The sequence below is a fragment of the Protopterus annectens genome, chromosome 1.part1 (assembly GCF_019279795.1).
Source record: "Protopterus annectens isolate FY-2018-M chromosome 1.part1, PAN1.0, whole genome shotgun sequence".
NCBI classification, from domain to species: Eukaryota; Metazoa; Chordata; order Ceratodontiformes; family Protopteridae; genus Protopterus; species Protopterus annectens.
Genome location: NC_056726.1, coordinates 1,985,300,215 through 1,985,327,073, shown reverse-complemented (window position 1 = coordinate 1,985,327,073; position 26,859 = coordinate 1,985,300,215). Strand labels below are relative to the sequence as shown.

At 46.3% G+C, this 26,859-nt stretch overlaps 1 protein-coding gene across 1 annotated transcript in view; it reads right to left on the bottom strand.

The window, feature by feature from the left end:
* LOC122816787 (dynein axonemal heavy chain 8-like) overlaps positions 1-26,859 on the bottom strand; it is a 9,517,065-nt gene that overhangs the window by 8,931,524 nt on the left and 558,682 nt on the right. Inside the window, 1 exon segment of the mRNA XM_044089814.1 lies at positions 26,516-26,623. Within this exon segment, the coding sequence (XP_043945749.1) occupies positions 26,516-26,623 (108 nt within the window).

Genomic DNA, 26,859 nt, shown 5'->3' with positions numbered 1-26,859 from the left:
GAGCTTAACAGGCACTGATTTAGCAGTTTTGGCTGCTTTAGCCCTGGCAAAGGCCTTAATAGACATGGCTGCAGGAGGCCTAGCAGCACCACGTGCTGGGGTAGAGACATCCAAAGGGATGGTGTCCGATAATTCTAGTGGAACCACATTAGTAGGCAAAACTTCAGAGGCCGATTCAACTAGGGTAGCAGGAGCCTCGGTAGTAGTCATGGATTCGGCTGAGGATTGACCCGTTTGCTCGGTTTCGGCCAAAACCGAGACACTCGCGGTTTGCTTAACCGTGGTTTCGGCCGAAACCGCGGACCGCGAGTGTCGGTCTTTTTCTTTGCGTTTTTTAACAATTTGAGAAGTCGGAGGATCCGACGGCATAATGTACGCAAAATCTGAGCCGAAAAACTGTTCAGCAAACTCCGACCGACGCCTAAGCGTTCGTCGGTTGAAGGAAGCACAGGCTAAACAGGCTGCTATGTCATGGTCTGGGCCTAAACAAGGTAAGCAGTAAGAGTGGAAATCTTTATGAGGTATTTGTTTCCCACAAGTTAAACAGTTATTTACTTTTTCTGACATCGGCTGAGGCAAGAAAGAGTCCCCAACGGGGTACTTAGCTTTTTAGAAGTCTTCGAAGTAGTATTCGGTAGTAGTAATCTCTGGATCTGACCGACCGGCACTTGCGAACAGCTTCTGCTTCGGGCGCCACGCGGCAAGAAATACTGAGGAAAATGGCGTCGGCTGATGCCTTTATACCCGAAGACCAGCAGAGATGACGTCGGGTGAAGTGCGACACCAGCCGAGGCCAGACCCAGACTTTGGAATCCGGCCGACCGAAGGGCTGCCTGATGACAGGACAACCCATTTGTTAGGACTGCAGATGCATCCTTGAAGGACATGTGGATTCCGACGGCAGACAGAGTCTTCCCATCCTTCTCACTCAGGACTACTGTGTCACGTCCAGTCGTGCCAAAGAGAGTGGAACCATCGTATGAGGCATTCGTAAAAGATGCCTTAAAGGGCGCCGAGAAGGCACAAAGTCTGAGCCAGGCATGATGCCTGATGGCAACGCCTGTTCCAGCTGCTCTAGCAGTGCCCTTAGTACCATGAGATAGGAGCCGCATAGATGTGTTGGAAATGGAGGTGAGGGTGACCATCCAGAAGGAGGAGGAGAAAACCTTCTTTTCCTCTGTCGACATGGACCATGGGGTAGACTTGGTGACCTCCATAACTAGGTCTCACTGAAGCCTAATCATGTGTGCCATGTAGTTCAGCACACGTACAGCGAACTTTGCTGAAGTGTAGACCCGCTTCCCAACACGGTCCATGGCTCTTGACTCTCGGTCCGGCGGATGGACTGTGGAGCTCTCTTGTGCAAGCTCCTTCTTGGTGGCCACTGCCACCACCATGGCATCGACAGGGGATCCTTTGGACCAGTGTGGTTTATTAAAAGGGGCAATGAGGATCTTATCAGGGCATTTGGGGACAGGGTCCACTATGTCGGGCTCCTTCCACGTCCGAGATGTAACAAGATCCACCAGCGGATCCATGGGAGGGGACACCCAGAATGTAGTGGATCCTGCGCTAAATGCCTCCAGGAACAGCGACTCGTCAGGGTTGGGTTTTAGGGCAGACCACCCACCCACATTGGCAAAGGATCTCCATGATGTCTCCAAAAGAGAAATCATCTGCGGGTGATTGTGGGGGAACCCTCCTCTTCCTCCAAGTCGGTGTCCTCCATGGGAGACTCTGGTGGGGAGTCTAAGTGTCTCCTTCTACACGTGTGCTTTCGAGGAACCTCCTCAGGGGGGGGTCTCTGGGGAGGACTCGAAAGCTTCCTGCTGTTCCAGTATGGGAGTTTCCTGGGGCGGAGACGTGACAGGCTGTCCCTGAGTGGGCAGGATGGCAGAATCCAGACCAGACTTAGAGGGAGCCAGGACAGATTCTAAGGAAGAAAGCGTCAAGGGTCTCGACTCAACTGAGAAGGCCCTCTCCACCATGCCAGTGGCAGAGGGAGAATGAATCCCTGGAGTTGGGAGAATGATTGGGTCTGCAATCCTCTGAGTCAGTGGGGGTGCTGGAGCCAAACCTCCAGGTGCCGAGAATCTGAGTGGAAGGCCAGGCTCAAAAACTTGGAGCGGATGCCACCACCTCCGATCCGGCGCCGAGGCTACGGCTCTGAGCTGGTCAGAACCAACCTGCTCAGGGCAATGGTTGGCATTGTGGTACCAGGTAACATCGGTGCTGACTCCTCAATGCAGGGGGTCCTCAGACCCAAGGACTCTGAAACCATGGGTCAGATCGGAGAAGGAGTGATCGGCAAAAAGGCAGACTGCATGCCCCCCAGCCCCAGAGGGGGAGGGGGCAGGCAAGACTCCCATCTGAATCTGTGTGCGGATAAATTTCCGCATCATCCTGTCCATCTTGGCTTCGGAAAGGCTGCAGGTGGACCTGGTGGAGGAGGCCACAGACACAGACTTAAACAGGCGGTGGGGGTGAGGCCAACATAACAGAACAGCCCTGAGGAACCTCTGTCTCCAGACAGAAACAAGGAGAATGGAACCGAGGGGACCCTGCACTGAAAGAAGGGCAAGATTTCGCCAGGTGTTCGGCCGAGGAAGAGCAGTCAGGGGGGCCACTTCCTTGGCCTATCCCTGTCTCTGTAATTGCACTTCTCCCAGTGCCCTGCCCTCTTGGCGGGAGGTTGAGTCTCATAGGCCCGGGTGGAGGAAGCAGCAGAAGCTGAGGATCCAGCTTGGGCCACAGCAGTGGGAGGAGGAAGGAGGCCCTTAAAAATCAGCTTATTCCTTCTGTCAATCAACGAGAGGGGGGTTGAACCCCACGCAGATCGAGCAGGAGGAATCCAAGTAAGGAACCCCTAAACAGACTACGCCATCAGCAGGGGAAAGCTTGTGGGCACACTCCGTGCATTTCGTAAACCCTGGCTTGGGTGACTTGGCCATGGTAAGGAAAGCAGCGGACCCAGAAAACACTCATACACCCACACCCACACCCACACACACCTAAGTACACGGAGAGGGAAACAGGAACTGCAAAAGGTTGTTTTTTTTTTTTTTTTTTGATTTTTTTTAAACTAAGAGCCGATGCCTGAGCACAAAGTTAGGGGACGGTGAAGGAATAAAAAAGAAGATAGGAAAGCCCAAAGGAAATAAGGAGGTTCCATGTGCTTAAAACAACAAAGCAGTAAAAGCCCAACTTCTAAAAAAGTGTTTGTCCCACAAGTCCTACTATGATAAGACCAGCAAACTTCTCAATCCATTCAAAGAAGGAGATAATGAGGATGCAGACAACAAAAGGATTTGATTGGATTGGACTTGTGAAAAGTTTGTGTGAAGAACCAAGATCGTACATCGTGGAATCACAGGGAATGAAATTTAGGTGGAATTGGAAGTATTTACTACTGGTGTCTGAGCCAGTGTTACAGCATCTTGCCTGTAATGGAGACTCTAATTCTCAGAGTGATTTGTCCAATGTTCCTGTTCCAGAGAACATCCCGTCAGTTATTCCTGTCCCTAAAAATATCACTGAACATCCTGAATCAGAACACTCCCCAGTGACTGTCCCTGTGGCTAAACCCAGTTCTAATTATTACATTACGAGGTAGGGTCATATCTCAAGACCTAGTCCTAGGTACACAACAACCTGGACATGATTGTTGTTTTGTTTATTATTGTCTATATAATTCGCATGCCTTTTCAATTGTCATTGTCAATGTGAAACAGGTCAAAGAGGAAGGATGTAGATCAGAGTGTGTGATGTACCTTTAAGAAGCATTCCAGTCAGTGGGCATGTGCATATAAGTACTGAGTGCGTGCAAGCAAGAGTGCCATTTTGAGGGAGCAGCCAGAGTGAAAGCATGTATGTGTGTAGCAGCCAGTCAGTTTGTTTAAATTTAATGTTCCTGTCATCCATCCTGATGTGTTTGTGTGTAATAAACTACTTAACCGAACACCCAAACCTCTTCGTCTTATACAGATACACAAGACGAGCGACAGATAATTTTTTCTAGTATTTTACCTAAAGTGGCATACATTGAGTTAGGGCGATATTGCGAATCAGTAGTTGGCTTGGGTAGTTTTGGAATAGGAGTGACTATAGTTTTTTCCATATCTGCAGCATAATCTTATTAGTTAAGCAGAGGTTACATTTGTGAGTGAGAGTGTGGGAGGGGAAGTCCTTACAAAGATGAATGAATCAAGGGAGTAGGTTATCAGAGCATGGGGAGTATCTATTCAATCTGGCCTGCTTTTATTTCTGTAACTTTTGTTCTAATAGTTTTGAAGTAGAATACTGGAATGTAAAAGGGAGGAGAGAGTGGCTGTGGGGGTCATAGACTTGTGTTGTTGATGTGAGGCAGGTTGCTGAACTCACTGAGGAAGTCAGCACATGAGACTTTGTGTTGGTGTTAGAGGGGTTCATGGGAATGGAGTTCTGATGAGTTTTCAACCAGTCAGTAGGTTGATTTTTCTCCAGAAAGTTTGGCTAAAAGTGAGATTAGTTTGTTTTCGCAGTGGTTGATTTTAAATCTGTGGATGGACTGTTTGGCTAGTTTGAGCAGTGAATTATTTGGCTTAGGTATCTATAAAGCAGGTGCATTTCTGACTGCACCATGCTTCATAATGTAATTTGAGGAGTTTGTTAGATACCCAGTCATGTTTAAGAGGTAGAAATAGCCATTGTACTAAAAAAAAGAATTTGTTTTGCAAGTGCAATAGGGTATTGGTAAGATTGTTAGATGCTTCGTTGGGGCCTTTAATGACAAGTTTGTGAGAACAATCAAGGGTGGCAAGGTGTTTTTTTAAGATTAGTGATATTATGAATGGTTTGGGGTCTGAAAGTGATAAGTTTAAGTTTATATTTTAATTCTACATTGTATACTGACAGTAGGACAGTGATCTCTAAATGAGGGCGCATGTATGGTGAGGTTAGACAACACTGTAGAATTGAAGATGCAAAAACCAAACGGCTGCAGGTACACTGAGGTGCCCAAAACACACAACAACAGCAAAAGTAAATTAAGGCACCAAAGTTACACACTGGAAATCAGTCACTGTACTTTATTGCAGAAGACAAACGGTAAGCGCTTTCACAACTTAATGTTGCTTCATTAGACCTGGTAAAGCGCTCAGATCAGCAATTAAGGTTGAAGTCTCCAAGAATGATTAGGCTGCAGTTTTTGATAGCTTTGGCATATATTTGATGGACGAGCATACTGAATTTCAGTAGTGAAGCTGGAGGAGATAAGTATGTATTGGCTGTAATAAAAGGTTATGTACTCACCATAACGTTCCATGTTTGTTGTCCATCTCGCCTTCATTCATTGCTGGTTGGGTTCGGAACAGAGAATCAGTTCCAACTCAACCTTATACAAAAGCTCGAGAGCTTCCACTGGCTCGTGGCTACACCTTATCCCATCATGCTCAGGGAAGATTACCCAGATCTTGTTTGCAGATACTGTATCTATTTCTCTAAACATGTAACCATATCCAAAAGAGACTAAGAAGAGATTCAGAGACATCATATCCAATTTTGCAAAAAAACACTTGATCCTCCAGGAGTGAAGGTGGGTTGTAGGAGTGTGGAATGCAAGAATGAAGGCAAGATGGACAACAAACATGGAACGTTATGGTGAGTACATAACTTCTTAATGTTATGTTGTGTTATCTCATCTTCATTCATTGCTGGTCGGGACAGCGTCCCTAGCACCTAGTTTCTTGGGTGGCTCAAGGGAAAATACTCTTCAGAACAGTGGATCCAAAAAGGTCCTGTCCCTGGAGGCCAAATCGACTTTGTAATGAGTGATAAAAGTATGAAGCTTTACCCATGTTGCTGCTGCACAAATTGAATCCATGGGTAGTCTTCCCTGAAAAGCCGACAAGGCTGCTATAGCGCTTGTGGAGTGACCTTTTACTTCCCCTGGAAGTTCTCTATTCTGAGATTTGTATGTGAAAGTTATACAGTTGGTAAGCCACTTAGAAAGCATGACCTTCGATATGGGGGCACCCTTCTTTTTATCTGAAAAGGAAACAAACAGCTGGTCTGATTTCCTGAACCCCTTTGTTCTGTCGAGATAGAAATGTAGCTGTCTGTGAACATCTAATTCATGTAATTTGTACTCTGACTTGTTGCCATAATTAGGGAAAAAGACAGGTAAGTCAATGGATTGATTTAAATTCGCTTCTGAACAAACTTTTGGCAGAAAAGAAGGGTTAGTTCACAGGGATACTCTATCTTTGTGAAAAGTCATGTAAGGGGGACGTATCGATAATGCTTGCAGTTCTGATACCCGTCTAGCAGGCGTGATAGCTACCAAGAAGATTGTCTTCCACGTTAAGAATTTAGTTTGCATGTTGATGCAGGTTCAAAAGGGGAAAGGATCAGGGTTAATAAAAAAAGAAGTTATGTCTTACCATAACATTCCAACTGTGTTGTTCATCTTCTTTCATTCATCACTGATGGGTTCGGTTGCGACCCCTTGGAAACGAGTCGACCCTTTTACCAAGCTTGCGCCAGCCAAAAAACTCTCAAGCTAACTTTCTATCCAGAATGCCTTTCTCCCTGTTACCTCAGATTGAGTTTGCTAGAGAAAGAGAAGTAAAGCTGAGCCCACGTTTGCGCAAATACCCTAGAGGCACCACTTAGACCCAAAGCACCCCCCAGGAGCCTTTGGAGGGGGAAGGAGGGTGGGAAGTGATGAATGAAAGAAGATGAACAACACAGATGGAATGCTATGGTAAGACATAACTTCTTTATCTGATGTTGTTAATCTTCTTTCCATTCATCACTGATGGGACAGAATACCAAGTTACCTTGAGGTCCATGGGCAGCCCTTATGGAAGAACATTCCTAAGTACCATTGAGTCAAAAGCAGCTCTCCCTCTGGAGACCAGTTCCAATTTGTAATGACTGATAAAGGTATGAGGCTTAGCCAAGTAGCTGCAGCGCAGATGTCATCCATGGAAGTCCTGGAATGGAAAGCCACAGATGTTGCCACAGATCTAGTGGAGTCATACTTAACTTTAGGCATAGGTTCATTACTGAAGGAGTAGATGAAGTGTATGCAGTCCCTTAGCCATTTTGATAATGTAACCTTGGAAATAGCCTCTCCCATTTTGGGTCCAGAAAAAGACATGAAAAGCTGTTCCGATTTATGGATAGGTTTGGTCCTGTCAAGGTAAAATCTCAGTTGTCTATGTACGTCTAAAGAGTGAAGGCAGTACTCTCCTCTATTGGAAAATTTGGGAAAAAAAGCTGGTATATCAATGGTCTGGTTTATGAAGAATTCAGAAACAACTTTGGGAAGGTAAGGATGGATTCGTCCGAAGACTCTGTCTTTATGAAATATTAGATAAGGCCTCTTTATACACAATGCCAGCAGCTCCGAGACTCTTCTGGCAGATGTGGTGGCTACCAAGAACAAGGATTTCCAAGACAAAAACTTTAGGTCACACTTCACTGCAGGTTCAAAAGGTTTTTGAGTCAAAGATTGAAGGACTAGAGTAAGGCTCCATGGTTCCACGGGCTGTCTGACGGGAGGCCTGATATGAGAGGTCCCTTTGAGGAAGGCTTTGCATAGGCATAAGGAGATAAGAGGAGTGCCATCTATACCATTGTGGAAATTGCCGCTACACTCGTATGGTAGAGGCAGAGGCTCTATTATCAAAAAACTTAGCCAAGTATTGAAGCACTGCAGTTACTGGAGCCAAATATGGGTCTAGCATGTTATCCTTGGACCAGATGGAGAACCTTTTCCATTTATCCTGATAAAGTCTTCTGGTGGATGGTTTATGAGAGGCCAGAATGATGTTTTGAACAGGAGAAGAGAAATTAGCTTGTCTGGTGACTAGTGGAAGTGGAGAAACAAAGCTGTCAGCTTGAGACTGGACAGATTTGGGTGACTCAACCCTTGGGGGTAAGTAATCAGATATGGTAGAGGGTCCAGAATCCACAGCTTGTATACTAGGTGAGGCCGAAGGAAGGAGAACCAAACTTGTCAAAGCCAAAACGGGGCTATGAAGATCACCTTGCATCTCAGCTGAAGAGCTTTTAGAAATTGAAGAATCAGGGGGATGGGAGGATAAGCGTATAGAAGTCCTGTGGGCCAATCGTGAATTAGAGCTTCCCTCGGTGACTCCCCCTCCGGGGGAAGTAGGGCAAAATAGCTGCTGCACTTGTTGTTTGATAGGGAGGCGAAAAGATCACAGCAAGGCAGGCACCAGTGGCTGAAGATTTCTGTCGCTACCTCGGGGTTGAGAGACCACTCATGAGGCATGAGGATGCAGCTGCTCAGTTTGTCAGCAATCACGTTGGAGCTCCCTGGGACATGCGTTGTTATCAGAAAGCGGTTGGAAGCTATCGCCCACTGCCAAATTCTCATGGCTTCTTGACATAGAGGGCAGGACTTGGTTCCTCCTTGCTTGCTGATATACCAGACCACTGACATATTGTCTGATTGAATTGCAATTGTCCCGGAAGGAAGAGCCGAATGAAAGGCCTGCAATGCTAACAGCACAGCTCTCTGTTCCAGAACACTGATATGCAGGTGGGCCTCTAAGGTGGACCATATGCCTTGGACAGTCTTTCCCTGGAAATGCCCCTCCACCCGATCAGGGAAGCATCCGTGGTCACAATGGCTGTGGGCTGAGGGGATTGAAATTGGCGACTCCAAAGTTCCGCGTCTGGCCTCATCCACCAAAGGAGGTCTTGTTTGCAGGAGTTGGTTATACAAATTTGGTAACCGAGGGGATGATAGTTTGGGAACCATTGACAAAGTAGGAGCCATTGCAGGGTCCGCATATGCAGCTTTGCCAGAGGCACTATTGGGACTGAAGCTGCCATAGATCCTAGGGCCTGAAGAACTTCCCTTGCTGGGACTTTTGTTTGAGAGAGTATCACTCAGAGCTGAAGTCTCAATCGTGGAGTCTGTAAATTGGGAGTGATATCAGGCAGGACTGAGTATTGAATACTGCTCCAATGAATTCTATTTGTTGTGTGGAAGTAAGGTTCGATTTCTCCCAATGTATCGTTATTCCAAACAGTTTTGCCGGAGAGAGAGTATAATGCAGTGCTGTTACCAGAGATGCTCGGTGGGGGCGGTGAGGAGCCAGAAATCCAGATATGGAAATACTCGGAATCCTTTTAGTTTCAAGTGGGCTGTGACTACTGCCATGCATTTCGTGAACACTCTGGGGGCTGCAGAGAGACCAAATGGTAGGGCACGAAATTGGTAATGACTGGCTCCTAGCCGGAAGCAAAGCAGACTCCTGGAGCATTTGTCCATCTTGATGTGGTACTACACATCCTGGAGATCTATTGAGCACATCCAATTGCCTTCTCTTAAAAAGGGAAGAATGGACTTAACCGTGACCATCTGGAATTTGGTTTTGGGTGACAAGACTTGTTTAAGCTGCTGAAATCCAAAATGGGTCTCCAGTCCCCTGTCTTTTTTGGCACCAAAAAGAAACTTGAGTAAAATTCAGATCCGCGCTGGTCTGGTGGGACTGGTTGGATGACTCTTTTTTGAGACAGCTTTATAAACTCTGAAGCTGCTTCTCCCCTTTGACTGGATGGAATGTCGGGAAGTTTCACTGTAAGGTTTGGTTGGCAAGAAAGGGGAATCGTGTAGCCTCTAGTAATGATGCTCTGCAACCAGCGATCGGTGTTGATAGATTGCCAGGCAACTTGGTGTAGAGAGAAAAAACGCCGACTGTTCCCACAGGTAAGCAATAGGGTTGCTCCTCAGGAACCCTGGTAAGGCTGTCCAGAAAAGGAATCTCTGGAGCCCTGGTTATGAGGACCCCCTCTGGCTCTATAGGGGCGTCTTCCAGAATTGTTACCCCCTCTGCCCCTGGGGGTATCATCACCATGTGTGGCACAGAAAGGACCCAGAGATTTTTTGTGCCACATTTTCCCACTCCTCTGATTCCTGGAGAAGGTACGTTGAGGGTTGGAAAACTGTAGGCCTACGGCAGACAGGGTCTTTCCATCTTGCTCGCACCTGGCTAGCATGTCCTTTACTTTGGAACGAAAAAGGGACAAAGCTTTGATGGGAGCATTCAGAAAGGAAGACTTAAAGGGATCTGTGAGGTCACAAATGCATATGCAGGCATGACACCTCATGATAATGTCCGAACCCGCTGCTCTAGCCGCCCCTTCGGTTGCATGTGACAGCAACATCATGGACGAGTTGGATATTGATTCCAAGGTTGCGAGCTGCGAGGCCACTTAGCCCCGGACCTTGTCAGACAACTGTCCTACGAGCGCCCCAGAGAGATCAGAGATCACGTCCCTCTGCAGCCTCTTGAAATGTGCCAAATAATTCAGGACCGTATAGCAAAGGTCCCTGATGCAAAAACACACTTCCCAAGTCTGTTCACCGCCTGGGACTCCCTGTAGGGCAGGTGAACAGCGGGACTTTCCTCAGCCAAGTCCTTTTTCGTGGCCGCCGCCACCACCACAGCATCAACTGGTAAACCTTTGGACCAATAAGAATTTTGTCTGGTCTCAGAGGGATCGCCTCAATGGAATCAGGGTTCTTCCAAGTGCGCTGCACGACGAGCTGGATGAGCTCGTCGGCAGGCGGGGTCACCCACGAGGTAGAAGGATGGGCGCAGAAAGCCTGCAGAAACATGGAGTCCTCAGACGAAGGATTGAAGGGCTTCCAGTCACCTCTCTGCTTTAACATTTCCAGGATGTCTCCGAAGGAGACATCATCTGGAGGTGACCACGGGGACCCTTCACCATCATCGTAGTCTGTGTCTTCAGTTAAGGACTCCTCAGGTGAATCCATATGCTTCCTCTTGCACATCCTCTTTCAAGGGGGCTCCTCAGTGGGAGTCTCTGAGGAGGACTCAGAAGAGTGGGTACCCTGAACAGGGGTATCCTGCGGCTTCCCTGCCTGCTGTCCTGGGGGGGATGGTCTGTGACAGCTGCAGCTCAGGGGGCAGAAACTGGGGTTCTGACATCAAAGGAGTGCTACCAGAAGCAAGAGCCTTCCATCGAGCGGAAGGCAGGTCCGCCCAAAGAGGGATGAGAGCCTGGAACCAAGAAAGACAACCTTGGAACCAAGGTCACACCCCACTCCGATGAACCCGCCCCCACAGGTGGAGCATCAAGCAGGAACGTAGCGGACGTGGCTATTGGCACTGAGGATGGAACCGAGGAGAAAGACGGCTCCGTGCCCTGGGTCAAAGCGCCCGTCCCCCAATCCCCAGATTGAGGAAGGACTGGTTCAGAGGGAACCGAAGACCAAACAGGCAAACTTGGAGTCGAAGTGAAATGCACTGTAGGCAACAAGGTGATGGGTTCCTTGACGGATGTCGGAGCAGAAGGCTTCGGAACCGAGATGGTCAAAGGAGGAGTGTAAGTTGGAGTCCGTGAAAAGTTCAACCCAAGTCCTACAGGTGGATGGGTCTTAGAAAGTGTGGGGATCCCCCCCCCGTCTAACAACAGCTGGTCCACAAGACTCACCATGTCGTGTTCCGACAGACACCTGGTGGAGCTAGCGGATACTCCGGATGGGGAGTCAGGACGTTCAATGAAAGGGCTATGCACCTGGCCCAGAAATGGATCTATGGAAGAGGAGTATCAGGTCCATGGTGCAAGGTCTGTTGGCACCAAAGTCTCTAGTTTTGAGACCGGAAGTAAAGGGGTCAAATCCAGTGAAGTCAATACAGAGCTTGGTGCCGAAGATGCACTTGGAACCAAAACGGTCGGTTCCAAAATGGAAACTAATGAAATGGTCGAAGGTATGCTCTGAGCCGAAGTAGCCATAGGTGCTTAAGTCGAAACAGGAGTAGTAAGGTCTATGATCAGTGCCGGAGGCAGGACTGGTGCCGAAACTGGAGCTGGTATTAAAGGTTTCGAGATGCTCAGAGCCGAGGAAGATGGAGGCATAGAGGCAGATTTATGCTCCGAAGATAACTTTGGGAGCTTTACTTTCCCATGCTTGCCCTGATCACCCGATGGTGAGGAGGGAACCGAGTGGGATCTGTTTTTGTCTTCAGCAGGAGGGGTTGAGATCTCCATCCCAGAAATGGCCACTGAGAAGGGAGACTTGAGTAACCCTTTTAGAATTAGTTTATTTTTGAGCTCATTAAGAGTTGGTCGAAACTCTGACAAATATCACCGAAAGGTGGGGCACTCCTAAACAGTATACACAGTCATCATGAGAATCACTATTAGGTAACTTGCCATTACATGAAGCACAATGCTTAAAACCTGATTACCCTTCTTATCTGATATCGTGATAGAAAGAAACCACAGGCCAAACGTACAATCCAACTGTAACAAAGTCAAACACCATTCAGAAAAGTCACAATTATAGTAATACAGTGGTATGTAAAGAGAAAATAAGCCCCTTACTAACAGCCAAAGATAATAGGTTAAAAAGGAAAGACAATACCATCTATGGTAATGAAGAAATACCACATGGGTAATAGAGGAAAGGCCGTACCAACAATGGTATTTGAAGGATAGAGGAGAAAAACAAGGTTAGACGGAAGAAAAACACTAGAAATACTATTCATACAATAAAATATGAAGATATCAAAAATTTTCCACAGAAATATCAAATAAAGTTCCACTTAGCTGAGACCTCGACTGAAACGCGGCTTTACGGCTGCGCAGCAAATGAGATCTGAGGTAACAGGGAGAAGGGCATTCTTGGTAGAATCTTAGTGCGAGAGTTTTTTGGCCGGCACAAGCTTGGTAAAAAGGCTGACTCAGTTCCGAGGGCTCGGAACCGAACCCATCAGTGATGAATGGAAAGAAGATTAACAACATCAGATCAAAGTTTAGGTCCCATGGAACTGGTGGCTCCTTTACTGGAGGTCTTGGTAAAAAAGTAACTTTCAAAAAGGCTTTGCAAAGCCTGTGGGACATGATTTTTATCCCCATTTTAACCACATGATAATTTGATATGGCGGCTAACTGAACTCCAATAGTAGCTGCTGCTGCTCCTTCATCAAAAAGCTTAGCAAGGAAGTCTCAATACAGCTGTTATAGGGGCAGCAAAAGGATCAATATTACTGCAGGGGAGATATCGGGAAGCCTGGCTATGTATGGAACTGGAGCAGCCAAGCTATCAATCTGAGGGTTTGAAGAGATGGATGGAGCGAACCTGAAGGATGAGTCAGGAGGTCTGGAGCTGGGTCCAGAATCCACGGCTCCTCTTGGAGATGAGGCCATAGGAAGGAGAATCAAATCTAATAAGGCCAGTATGGGGCAAAGAGTATCAAACTGCTCCTAAATGTGCTGGCTTTCTGAAGGAGTTTGGGGATCAGAGGAAATGGGGGAAAGATGTAGAGGAGACCTGGGGGCCAATCGTGTACAAGTGCATCCCTTGGTGACTCCCCCGGAGGGGGATCAGGGCAAAGTAGCTGCTGCATTTGGCATTTATGGATATGGCAAAAAGGTTGCAGCAAGGCTGGCCCCACTTGCGGAAAATCTCTTCCGCAATTTCCTGTTTTAGGGATCACACATGAGGCATCAGAATAGCTCTGCTGAGTTTTTCTGCTATTACGTTGGACTTCCCCGGGATGTGCACTGCTGTCAGAAAACGTTGGAAAGAGACTGCCCATTGCCATACTCTTTGAGCCTCTCGACACAGGGAGTAGGATTTGGTTCCTCTTTGTTTGTTTATGGACCACACTACCAACATGTTGTCTGTTTGAATTGCAAGTATTCCTAGTGGAAGGTTGTCCTGGAATCCCTGCAACGCCAAAAGCACCTCTCTCATCTTTACATCTCTAGGACACTGATATGCAAGTGGTTCCCGTTTTCCTGCCAGACACCTTGGACAGTCTTCCCCAGATAATGCCTCCCCATCCTATCTGGGAAGCATCCGTGGTCACTGTGGCTACTGTTTGCAGAAAGACAAATGGTAGGCCTAAGGTCATAAGTGGAGTGAAGCCACCAGCACAGGTCTTTCTTGCAGGATTCTGTTATTAAAATTTTGAGAGACAAGGGCAGCTCCTGCATGGACCACTGGGTGAATAGTAGCCACTGAAGAATCTTCATATGCAGGCAAGCTAAAGGTATCAAGGTTATTGCTGCTGCCATGGTACTCAAAACAACTTTCACCTGTACTCTTTTCATTGGTTAAGAGGTTTTTGACTTGATGACATAAGTTTGGAATCCTCTCGGGGGAAGTTTGGCTAGCATCTGTCTTGCCTCTAAGTCTGCCCCTATAAATATGATATCTTGTGATGGCAACAAGGCAGATTTTTTAAAGTTTATCATGATGCCTAGCTGACAGCAAAGATGAAAGGTGGTGTTTCTCTCTCCGTTTTAGTAGATGCTTGGTGGTAGTAGTTAGGAGCCAGTCATATAAGTATGGAAACATCCGGAATCCTAGACGCCTCAAGTGAGCCGTAACTACTGCCATACATTTGGTGAACACTCTAGGGGCAGTAGTGAGACCAAAGGGCAGAGCTCAAAACTGGTAGTGACTGACTCCCAGCTGAAAGTATAAATGTCTCCTGGATCACCTGTTCATTTTTATGTGGTAGTATGCATCCTGCAGATCTATAGAGCACATCCAATCACCTTTCCCCAGAAAGGGGAGTATCGACTGCAGTGTTACCATCTAGAACTCTGACTTCTTGATGAACTTGTTTAGTCTGCTGAGATCCAGAATGGGCCTCCAGTCCCTTGTCTTTTTTGGAACTAAAAAGAACTTTGAGTAAGTCCGGATCCAGTTTGGTCTGCGAGAACATTTTGGAGGACTCTTTTTTTTCTAGCAACTTTTGTACATCTAGAGTTGCATGATCCCTTTGACTGGGTGGAACATCTGGGACTGTTTTTTTTTCTAATGGGGGAAAGGAAAAGGGTATGTAGTAACCTCTGGATATGATCGTTGTACCCATTTGTCTTTTGTTATTTCTAGCCATGCATTTGGGTACAACGAAAAGCAACCCCCGACTGCCTCCAGAGATGGACAGATGGGCCTCCTCTCAGGAGCGCTGAAAGGGTTTATCAAGGAAGGATAAGCTGGAGAGATGGGAGGAGACCTTGTCCGAAACCCCAGCAGCTACAGAACCTTGGAGGGTATCTCCTAGCTCCTTCAGAAGATCCCTTTGAAGCCTAGTGAAATGGGTCAGGTAGTTCAGTGACCTAAGGGCAAAGGACGCTGAAGGAAAAAAGAAGTTATGTATTCACCATAACGTTGCATGTTTGTTGTCCATGTCGCCCTTCATTCTTACTATGTGGGTTCGGAGTTGACCGTCCGGTCTGACTCGGCTGATTACAGAAGCTTGAAGTATCTAAGTTGGCTCGTGGCAAGGTAGTATCCCATCATGCAGTTGTATGACTCCTCACATCTTGTTTGCTGCTGACTATAACAAAAATTAATTATTTATGTATCCTCAGGTGAAGGAGAAACAAGAGTCAAAGGTCTCCAATATTAAGGAAAAGAAACTTTTCCAGCAAGTCCTCTAGGATTATCTGGACGGGGGTAGGTGGGAGGGTTCATAAGAATGAAGGACAAGATGAACAACAAACAAGGAATGTTATGGTGAGTACATAACTTCTTTATGTTATGTTGTCCTATCTAGCCTTCATTCTAACTATGGTGGACAGCGTCCCTAACACCTTTTACTTGGGTGGCTCACGGGAATACACTCTTCAGCACTGTGGGAACCAAAAGAGACCTTGTCCCTGGAGGCCAAATCAACCTTGTAATGAGTAAAAAGTATGTGGAGTTGCCCAAGTCGTGGCTGCACAAATACTGTCCACTGATATTCTGGCTTGAAAGGCAGTGGATGTTGCTACTGATCTGGTTGAGTGACCCCCTAACTTTAAACGGTAGTTTCTTGTTATTGGAGGAGTATATAAAACTTATGCAATTGGAAAGCCAATTACATAACGTGATTTTTAGAGACTGGCATACCCTTTTTTGCCTCAGAAAAGGATATGAACAATTGGTTTGACTTTCTGAAATCTTTAGTTCTGTGGAGATAGAACCTAAGCTGTCTATGCACATCTAGTTGGTGAAACTTATATTCTGATTTGTTAGTATGGTTAGGAAAGAATACTGGTAGCTCAATAGATTGGTTTATATTAAATTGAGAGCAAACCTTAGGGACAAAGGACAGGTTAGTCCGAAGTGATACCTTGCCTTTATGGAAAATTGGGTAGGGTGTTTTGATTGACAGAGCTTGTAGCTTTGAAACTCTTCTAGCTGATGTTACAGCTACCAGGAAAATCATTTTCCAAGAAAGGAACTTTATATGACATATGGAAGAGAGGTTCAAATGGTGGTGAGGCTAAATGTGAGAGGACAAAGTTTAAATCCCAAGGAGGGACTGGTTCTTTCATTGGAGGTCTCAATAAGAAAGTGCCTTTCAAAAAGGCTTTACAGTCTATCTGCCATCAAGTTAGGTGTATGCTGTCCTAAGTGGAAACTGGAGAGAGCTGCTAGCTGGACTTTAATTGTAGCTGCAGGCGAGCCTTGTTGGAATACTTCAGAAAGAAACTCCAAAACTGAAGAAATTGGGGCAGTGAAGGGGTCTACGTTTCTGGTCTGTGCCCAGTAAGAAAACCTTTTTCATTTACTAACATATAGTTTTCTGGTAGAAACCTTATGAGAGGATATCAAAATGTGTTTTACTGCTGGAGTGAAATCTTGAAGCCTGACTAAGGTTGGAAGTGGAGTAGTCATGCTGCCAAGTTGAGGGTGTGAAGAGAAGGATGAAGTGTTCCTGACATATGGTCAGAAGGACTGAAATTGGTCCAGTACCCACGGATCCTCCAGTAGATGAGGCCAAAGGAAGGGGAACCAAATCTGATGAGGCCAATATGGAGCAATGAGAATCAGCTTGCTCCCGAAGGATTTTGCTTTCTGAATGACTTTGGGTATGAGGGGAAAAGAGGGAAGGCATACAGAAGTCCCGAGGCCCAATTGTGAACAAATGCGTCTCTTGGTGTCTCTCCTGGACGGGATGATTATGGCAAAGTAACTGCTGCATTTGGCATTCATAGGAGTGGCAAAGAGATTGCAGCACGGCTGACACCATTTCCGGAAGATCTCTTCCTCTATGCTGTGATTTAGAGACCACTCATAAGGCATTAATATTGCCCTGCTGAGCTTGTTGGCTATCACATTGGACTTCCCCGAGATATGCATTGCTACTAGAAAGCGTTGGGAAGAGAGTGCCCACTGCCAAACACTCAGAGCCTCTCGACAAAGTGGGTATGATCTACTTCCTCCCTGTTTGTTTATATACCATACCACCAACATATTGTCTGACTGGATTTGCAATCATCCCTAGAGGAAGAGAGTACTGGAGTGCTTGCAACGCCAAAAGTACTGTTCTCATCTCTATAATGTTTATATGCAAGTAGGCCTCGTGTTCTTGCCATATGCCTTAGACTGTCTTTCCCAGATAATACCCCCTCACCCTACCTGAGAAGTCTCCGTGGTCACAGTAGCAACAGGTTGATGTGGACTGAATGGCCTTCCTATGGTTACATGGTTGGACTGAATCTACCAAAGAAGATCTCTCTTGCATGATTCTGTTATCCCAATCAGATGAGAAAGAGGAAGTTCTTGTAGTAACCATTGGGAAAAAGGTAACCACTGCAGAATCCTCATATGCATCCTGGCTAGGGGGACGAGGGTTATGGTTGAAGCCACTGTTCCAAGGAGTTTGAGAAAAAGAAGTTATGTACCTCCCATAACATTCCATGTTAGTTGTCTCCATCTCACCTTCCTTCTTGCTGGTTGGGATCGGAGCCGATCCTCGGCTCCGACTCGTCCATCTTCAATAGCTCGAGAGCTGTTTACTCAAGGCTACTCCTTATCCCATAATGCCTAGTGATAGCTACCCAGATCTCGTTTGAAATAGCTAACCCCAGACATAACAACATAATAATTCAGTCAAGAACCAGTTGACTATACCTGCCATATTCTCTTAGGTCAAAAAAGGACACAAGAGAACACACAGCCAGTGAAACAGAACAAAAAACTCCTCTTGATCCAATAGGACAGGGGGATGGAGGGTGGGACGCAAGAAGGAAGGCGAGATGAAGACAACTAACATAGAACGTTATGGTAGGTACATACCTTCTTTATGTTAAGTTGTCTATCTCGCCTTCGTTCTTGCTGTTTGGGACAGCGTCCCTACCACCTAACATCCTGGGTGGCTCAGTGGAACAGACTCTTCAGAACAGTGGAACCAAAGTCAGCTCTGCTCCTGGAGACCATATCTAACTTGTAATGAGAAATAAAGGTATGAGGGTTTGCCCACGTGGCAGCTGCAGAGATGGAATCCATGGGCAACCTAGACTGGAAAGCTACAGAGGTGGCCAAGGCCCTAGTAAAATGACCTTTAGGTTTAATAAGTAACTGTTTGTCCCTTAACTGATAAATGAAAGTAATAGTGTGTGACAACCATCTGGACAAGGTTACCTTGGAAACTGGGAGACCTTGTTTGCCCAAGGCGTAAGAGAGGAATAGTTTGTCTGATTGCCTTACTTCTTTAGTTCTGTGCAGGTAAAAGCGCAATTGCCTATGAACATCCAATTGGTGTAGTTTGTATTCTGCTTTGTTGGTATGATTAGGGAAAAACACAGGAAGATCTATAGATTGGTTTAAGTTACTTTCTGAGCAGACTTTAGGGAGAAACGAGGAATTAGTTCTAAGAGCAACCCTGTCCTTATGAAAAACCAAGTAAGGAGGACGAACACATAGCACCTGAATTTCGGAGACACGTCTGGCTGAAGTAATAGCTACCAGAAAGAGTGTCTTCCAAGATAGGAACTTGATAGAGCAAGAAGCTGCTGGTTCAAAAGAGGGCAGAATTAAGGAGTTTAGGACTAAATTAAGGTCCCAAGGAGGAGGGGGATCTCTCAATGGAGGCCTAAGAAGAGTTGCCTCTCTCAAAAAGGCTTTACATAGCTTATGAGACATTATGTTAGAGTTCAAAAAACCAACATGAAAGTTAGAAATGGCCGCCATTTCTACCCTGATCGTAGAAGCAGCGGACCCGGAATTAAACAGCAGAGCTAGGAATTCCAAGATTTCGTGGACTGGGGCTGAGAAGGGATCCACATTCCTAGTCTCTGCCCAACAAGAAAAACGTTTCCATTTGCTAGCATAAGTTTTCCTCGTTGTAGACTTGTGAGAGGACATGATAATGTCACGGACTGCTGGGGAAATGCTGGGAAGCCTGGCTAAGGTTGGAAGTGGAGCAATCAAGCTGTGAGCTAGAGGGTTTTTAGGGATTGATGCAACCCGCCTGACTGATGAACCAGGAGGTCTGGAATTGGGTCCAGAGTCCAGAGTTGATCGAGAAGGTAACGGTGCAGGAACAGAAATCATATCTGTCGAGGCCAGTAGGGAGCAATGAGGATCATTTTGCAACCCAACGATAGTGCTTTCTGTATAAGTTTGGATATCAGAGGGAATGGAGGAAAGGCATAAAGAAGTCCCTGGGGCCAATCGTGGACTAGAGCATCTCTGGGTGTGTGACCCGGAAGAGGGAGAAGGGAGATGTAGTTGCTGCATTTGCTGTTGAAGGGGGTGGCAAAGAGATTGCAACAAGGGTGTCCCCATTTGCGAAAAACAAGATTTGCAATATCCTGATTCAGGGACCACTCGTGAGGCATTAGAACAGCTCTGCTGAGCCTGTCTGCTATGACGTTGGATCTCCCAGGGATGTGTGTCGCAATCAGAAATGTTGGGAGGAAATCACCCACTGCCAAAGCCTGAGTGCTTCTCGACATAGAAGGTAGGACCTGGTTCCGCCCTGCTTCTTGATGCACCACACCACTGACATGTTGTCCTTTTGAAGAGCAATGGTCCCAGGAGGAAGACAGCCTTGAAGGGCTTGCAACGCCAGGAGCACAGCTCTCATTTCCAGGACATTTATATGCAGATGGTACTCGTGAGGTTGCCACATGCCTTGGACTGTCCTGCCCAGATAATGCCCCCCCCCACCCTGTCAGGGAGGTGTCTGTCGTCACAGTGGCTACCGGTGGGGGTTGTATGAAAGGTCTGCCCTGAGTAACTAGTGGGGAGACCATCCACCAAGAAAGATGCCTTTTGCATGCGTCCGTGATCATGATCTCGTATGTCATGGGTAGCTCTTGGAAAGACCACTGCGTGAACAGAAGCCACTGAAGAATCCTCATATGAAAGCGCGCCAGTGGGATTAGGAGAATGGCTGTTGCCATGGAGCCCAGAGTTTGAAGGATGTACTTGACTTGGATCCTTTTGCTCTGCATAAGAACCTGTACCTGCTGATGAATTGCAGACACCCTTTCTGGTGGTAGCCTTGCAAACATATCCCTTGTGTCTAAGTCTGCTCCTATATACGTGATAGATTGACAGGGCAACAAGGCAGATTTTTCGAAATTTATTGTGATGCCGAGCTTTGAGTGGATTGTGATTGTGTAGTCCCGTGCTTGTATGAGTTGATGCCTGGTGGTAGCAGTAAGGAGCCAGTTGTCTAGATACGGAAACAGCTGGAATCCTTGACGTCTCAGGTGAGCCGTGACCACTACCATACATTTGGTGAAAACCCTGGGGGCTGTGGTGAGACCAAAAGGAAGAGCTCTGAACTGATAATGACTGGCCCCCAGCCAGAAGCGAAGATATCTTCTGGAGCACCTGTCCATCTTTATATGGTAGTACGCATCCTGAAGATCTACAGAGCACATCCAATTGTCCTGACCCAGAAAGGGTAGAATGGACTGTAGAGTGACCATCCGAAACTTCGTTCTTTGTACAGACCTGTTTAGTCTGCTGAGATCCAGAATCGGTCTCCAGTCCCCTGTCTTTTTTGGTACTAAAAAGAACCTTGAGTAAGTTCTGGATCTGTGCTGGTCTGCAGGGACTTCCTGGATGGCTCTTTTTTCTAGCAGTTTTGAAACTTCTATTACTGCTTGCTCCCTCAGATTGGGTGGAACATCTGGGAGGGTCTTCCTTGACTGCGAGGGGGATTGAAGGAAGGGAATTTTGTAACATCCGGATATAACGGACCGTACCCATCTGTCTTGTGTTAAACTTCACCAGGATTTTGGGTACAGCGAAAGTCTTCCCCCGACTGCCTCCAGAGATGAGCAGCCGGGCAACCCTTCAGGGATGCTGAAAGGGCTTATCAGAGAAGGAGTCTCTGTTGACCTGGTTCTGCGAATCCCCTCTGCCATGAGGGCAGTGTCTATTATTATTGTTCCCCCCTCTGCCTCTGGAGGAAAAATTACTACGTGTGTCAGACAAGGCTCCCTGAAATTTATGGAACCACATCTTACCACTCTTCTGACCTTTGGGGTAGGGTCTAGAGGGAGTGAAAAAACGGACTCCCATGGCAGAGAGAGTCTTGCCTTCTTGCTCACACCTAGTCAAAGTGTCTTTCACCTGTGGTCCAAAAAGAAAGGAACCATCAAAGGGAGTGTTGGTGAAGGACGCTCGAAAGGGTTCTGCAAAGTTACACAGCCACATCCAGGCATGCCTCCTAAGGGCCACCCCGGTACCAGCGGCTCTACTCACCCCATCGGCTGCATATGAAATGAGCCTCATGGAGAAGTTAACAACAGAATTAAGCGTCGCTAGCTGGGAAGCCACCTTAGCTTGTGCTCCCTCAGCTGTTGGATCTTGGGAGGGTATCTCCGAGCTCTTTAAGGAGATCCCTTTGAAGGCTAGTAAAATGACACAAGTAGTTCAGTGACCTCATAGAGAAGGTCGCTGAAGCGAACATTCGCTTCCCATATCTGTCCATCTTCCTAGACTCCTTGTTAGGGGGATGGAAAGACGAAGAGGTCTCCACTAACTCTTTTTTTGTGGCTGCTACTACCACCATAGCATGAACAGGGACACCTTTAGTAAGGAACTGCTTATCCTGGGGTGCTGTAATAAATTTACCAGGTCGTGTCGGAGTTGGTTCCACTGTATCCAGAGCTGACCAAGCCTTTCGAGCCACCACTGTCATAAGTGGATCGAAAGGCAGAGACACCCAGGAGGTGGAAGGCCGGGAACCAAAGGCATCCAGAAATACAGACTCATCCTCAGAAGGGGCTAGGGGATTCCAGTTTCCCCTCTGCTTGAGCATCTCCAGGATGTCCGTAAAGGAAACATCTTCAGAGGGGGATCTCGGGGACCCTTCCGATTCATCTAAGTCTGTATCAGAAGTGACAGACTCAGAGGAGTCAATGTGCTTCCTCTTGCACTTCTTCTTCCGAGGGAGCTCCTCTGAGAGATCAGGGGAGGCCTCGGAAGAAGAGGAAACACCCAAAGGGATGTCCTGGACCATCGGTTCCCTAAGCTTGGGGTCTGGAGGAGGAGCAGAGGTTGGCACAAGCACTACAGGGGACGGAGCTGGTGGGGCTGATAGTGGAGCTGACTCAGTGGCCAGCACACTCCGCATGACATAGAAGGCGACCCTGCCATGATGCAGAGAAAGCTCCGGTTCTGAAGAAATAGGAATCTTTCTCCGCACCAAGGGAGATGTCTCAGAGGCCGATGTAGGAGCCGAGCTCACCTACACCGAAGCTCCGAGAGGGAGAATGGGTTCGGACAAGGGTCCGATGCCACTCGCCCCCTCGGAGCCGACAAGGAAGCCCCGGCACCCAGATCCCTCAATGGGCGGCACCACCGAGGGAATCGGAGCCGACATCGGAACTGAAGGAGACAGTGTCATCGGAGCCAACGGTTCCACTACTCGAACTCCAACGAACTCCGGCTCCAAACTCATAGAAGTTGGAGGAGGAACATCGAGAGAAGTGGACGGAGCCGATACCTGTTGCGGAGGGCAGGACAACAACTTGGCTAGTGCCTGTGACTTTAGCAACCTACTGACCACTCTCTCTACATCGTGATCCGATAGCCTAGAGGACTGAGAGGAGTGAGAGGATCGGTGACCGCGCTCGCTCTGAAGCAAAGGAGACCGAGGAGCCGAATGCCCCAATTCAAGTGAGGGGGACTTTAGCCTCTTGTGGCTCCGCGACGGCTCCGAAGCCTCTGATGGAGCTGATGGGGAGATTGTCTTGTCGGTGCCAGATGGAACCAATGTGGAAGGTAAACCCTGAACTGAAGACAGCTCCGATCTTGGAGCTGACAGCTTAGTGGGTTTCGGGGATTCCACAGGCTGTGAGCTCTTGGCCAGTGAATCCTGGGGTTTTAAAAGAACCCTAAGGATAAGCTTATTCTTACGCTCCTGCAGGACTCTTGGACTAAAGGCATGGCAGATAGAACAAGAGTCCTGCAGGTGCACAGCGCCTAAACAATAGACACAAGAAGTGTGCCCATCTGTAAGAGACATTTTCTGAAAGCATGAGTCACACTTCTTGAACCCAGAAACCTTGGATTCCTTTGACATCCTTGAAAGTAAGGAAAAGCAATTATAACAATAACAACCAGAAGGAAAATACAGTCTACAAAAAACACACTACTATAAAGACTATAGCTAAAGGTTTTTTTTTTCTTTTTTTTCTTTTTTTTTAAGAGAATAGGAAAGCCTCTAACTTAAACGGCTAGCGTATAAGAGAAAGGTAGAAGAAAAAGCCTCTAACTTAAACAGCTAACCTGACAAGAAGAAGTAGGGGGGGGGGGGGAACTCTCTAAGTTAAACGAGTTCTAAAAGAAACAGGAGGGATACTACAAGCTAACAAGCTAACTATCACAAAACAAGACTATCGTTAACAATAAAATACTAGAAGGGTTGAAATCTAGTGAAGAAAGTTATACAAAAAACTTTATACGAGCCTGAGCCAGAAAAACGACACCTCGCAGCTGAAGCGGCAAACGAGTTCTGGGTAGCTATCGCTAGGCATTATGGGATAAGGGGTAGCCTTGAGCCAGTAAACAGCTCTCGAGCTATTGAAGATGGCCGAGTCGGAGCCAAGGATCCGCTCAGATACCAACCAGCAAGAATGAAGGCGAGATAGACAACTTAACATCAGAAGGTACACTGTGCAGAGCTCACTGTTAATGGTGCCACCTATGCTAAGCCAAAAGATATAGGAAACCTACTGGACAACAAATTCATATGCAACTTTATCTCTCTTTCCCCCTCAACCTTTCCTCAGGAAATACCATTAAATATAACTCCTCCCGATGCTATCACTAGGGAGTATGTCCTTAACGGTCTCTCTAATGCCAAGAACACTACTTCAGTAGGTCCAGATAGTGTCACAGGATGTCTTCTAAATAGCATGAAACATGACCTATCAGGCCCTCTGGAATTGCTGTTTAACTGTAGCCTCCAAACAGGCTTCATGCTTCAGGAATGAAGAACAGCAACAGGCATCCCTCTGCACAAAGGCAAAACATTTACAAACCCTGGAAACTACAGTCCTATCAGCCTCACTAGTCTCAAATACAAAGCCATGGAAAGAAATATCATAGAAATGATCAATAATGACATAGAAAACTTCCAGAGGCTGGAACAAACCCAGTTTGGTTTTGTCAAGGGCAGGCAAATGCCTACTCAACCTAGCGGACTTCTTTGAGAAGGTCACCAAAGTAATGGATGAGGGCAAAATGGATCCCACTGCCTAACCAGACCTGGCCAAGGCATTTGACACAATACCCCACTCGAGCATTGCTGACAAACTCAAGATGTTAGGGGTCTATATTAAATCAGTGAATGCTTAAAAAAGCGAATGCCGATTTATCGACCCTACGTAAGTGAAAGCTTACAATCCCGAATACACGGTACAGCGTTTTTTTTTCCCCAGGGAAAAACAAAATCGCTGTTCTACAAAAAAATAAATAAATAAATAAAAAACTTCAAAACATTACATAAAGTAAGGGGCTTCACCCCCCCCCCATACCCCCCTACTTAAATATACCAACTCCAAGATCACACTACAGTGACGAAAATGGCAAAGTAACTGAGGTGGCCAAGAGATTTCTTTGCCAGGGAAAGAAATTGCTTATATCAAATCTGATCAAGACACAATCGAAGGATTGCATCTTTGATTATATAATAGGAACCCGATGTTAGGTACAAACCTTCATGTCACCCAGTGGATAGCCACCTGGCTCACAGAGAGGATCTAGGAAGTTAGAACTGGGGAGTCAGCCTCTACAAAGAGGCCAGTCTCAAGTGGAGTCCCTCAGGGATCGGTCCTGGGACCACTCCTTTTTGGCATTTACTTCTCTGAAGTCGAGGCCAATGGCCTCTGGTCGACTGAATTTGCCAATGATTGCAAATTAGGAGCGGTCAAGGAATCCCCCACCAACATAAATGTTCTCCAGGAAGAGCTGACACAGACAAATAATTGGTGTCTGAGCCATGGACTAAAACTAAATGCCAAGAAATGTATAATAGTATCCTTTGTGAAAACATCCACCCCTGACAGCTATCATTTTGACAACACACCCCTAACAGCTGATCCAGTAGTCAGGGACTTGGGGACACCCATAGACAGTAATCTAGCCTTTGACCATCATGTGTTTACCATAGTGAGGAAATCATTCTATGCTGTGCAACTTATAAACAAAGGCATGGCCTCTAGGTCCCAGGAAGTCATTGTTCCACTGTATTTGGCATTCATCAGACCTATCATTGAGTACAATGCCTTCTTTGGTATGTACCTAATCAGGTATATTCAATAACTGGAACGTCCCCAGAGTTTCCTCACTAAAAGAATACAGGGCGTATGTAACATTCCCTATCCCATCTGTATTATGTCTCTTACAGGCTGTTGAGGGTAAATTTATGCCTGGCATACCAGGCATTATCAGACCGCACCCTGATGGACCTCCTGCATATCTGCAAAACAAACAACACCAGAATTACTCATTCTAAGACCTAAAGCTTGTATGTGATATAAGCAATACATACTGGAGAGACAGATATGTATCCCAGAGACTACCCCTTCTCTGGAACAGGCTCCCTATCCATGCGAAGCAGAGTTCCTCCCCAACCCAATTCAACTGTAACTTGGACAACTGGATTGGGAACAGGAAATTTATCCATGATTTGGCACCTATGTTTCCAATGGATACAGGCAGCCTGTAAATGGTACATCTCCCAGGTCCCTGCTTGTAAATGTTTCATCGCCCACGACCCTGCTTTCACTTATCAAGGGTACCAGAACTTGTCGGAGATTTGTGATACATGACTAGGCTTAACAAGGCCCTTGTGGTCATTAGCCTAGTAAACCTATGAACCTATAAGTTGAAATGTTATGATTTGCTACAGGTTACAGTCACTTCCCTGAAGAAGATATGACGTCATCATAAATTCAGCACAAGCATTCTATGGATATTCTAGAGTCAAAGGGATGCCCTACGGCACATATTATTAACTGCATAACTCAATGTGATCACTAAGCAATCTGTCTATTTATTTATCTGTCTATCTATATACATAGCAACTGTATGCCAGGTAGTTAAGCTGGTCCAAAGACCCTTTTCATCCACAATATGGGCTCATTCTTAGAATAAAAATCAATATTTTATTTGTAAAATGTTTAAAGCTAATATCACATGTCAGGTAAAACAGCCAGTTTCTCACAGCTTTATATAGAACCTGTAAAGAAAACTTGCATGCAATCTTACTTTTATAAACAGAGATGTCATCTTCTCAGATGTATTATAATATCTGGAGACAGCATGAATCATTCTTATGGCAGTTATCAGTTTCTGTATTCCATTAATCATTGTGACCTGAAAATAAAGTTCTATAGTTAGCACTAAATACTTCCAAAGAAACTCTACTGAAGCAGGCTGGGTATGTCCACCCATGTACAATTTAGAAAACACACAGAAGTCCAATATATGTATAAAGCATTTTAAAAGCCACAACCTCCAATAGCACTGCAACCACTTCTTAATGAACATCCATATTAGACATCTGCAATTTTTAATTTCTTACGTAAAGGGCTCACCTCAACATTGCATCT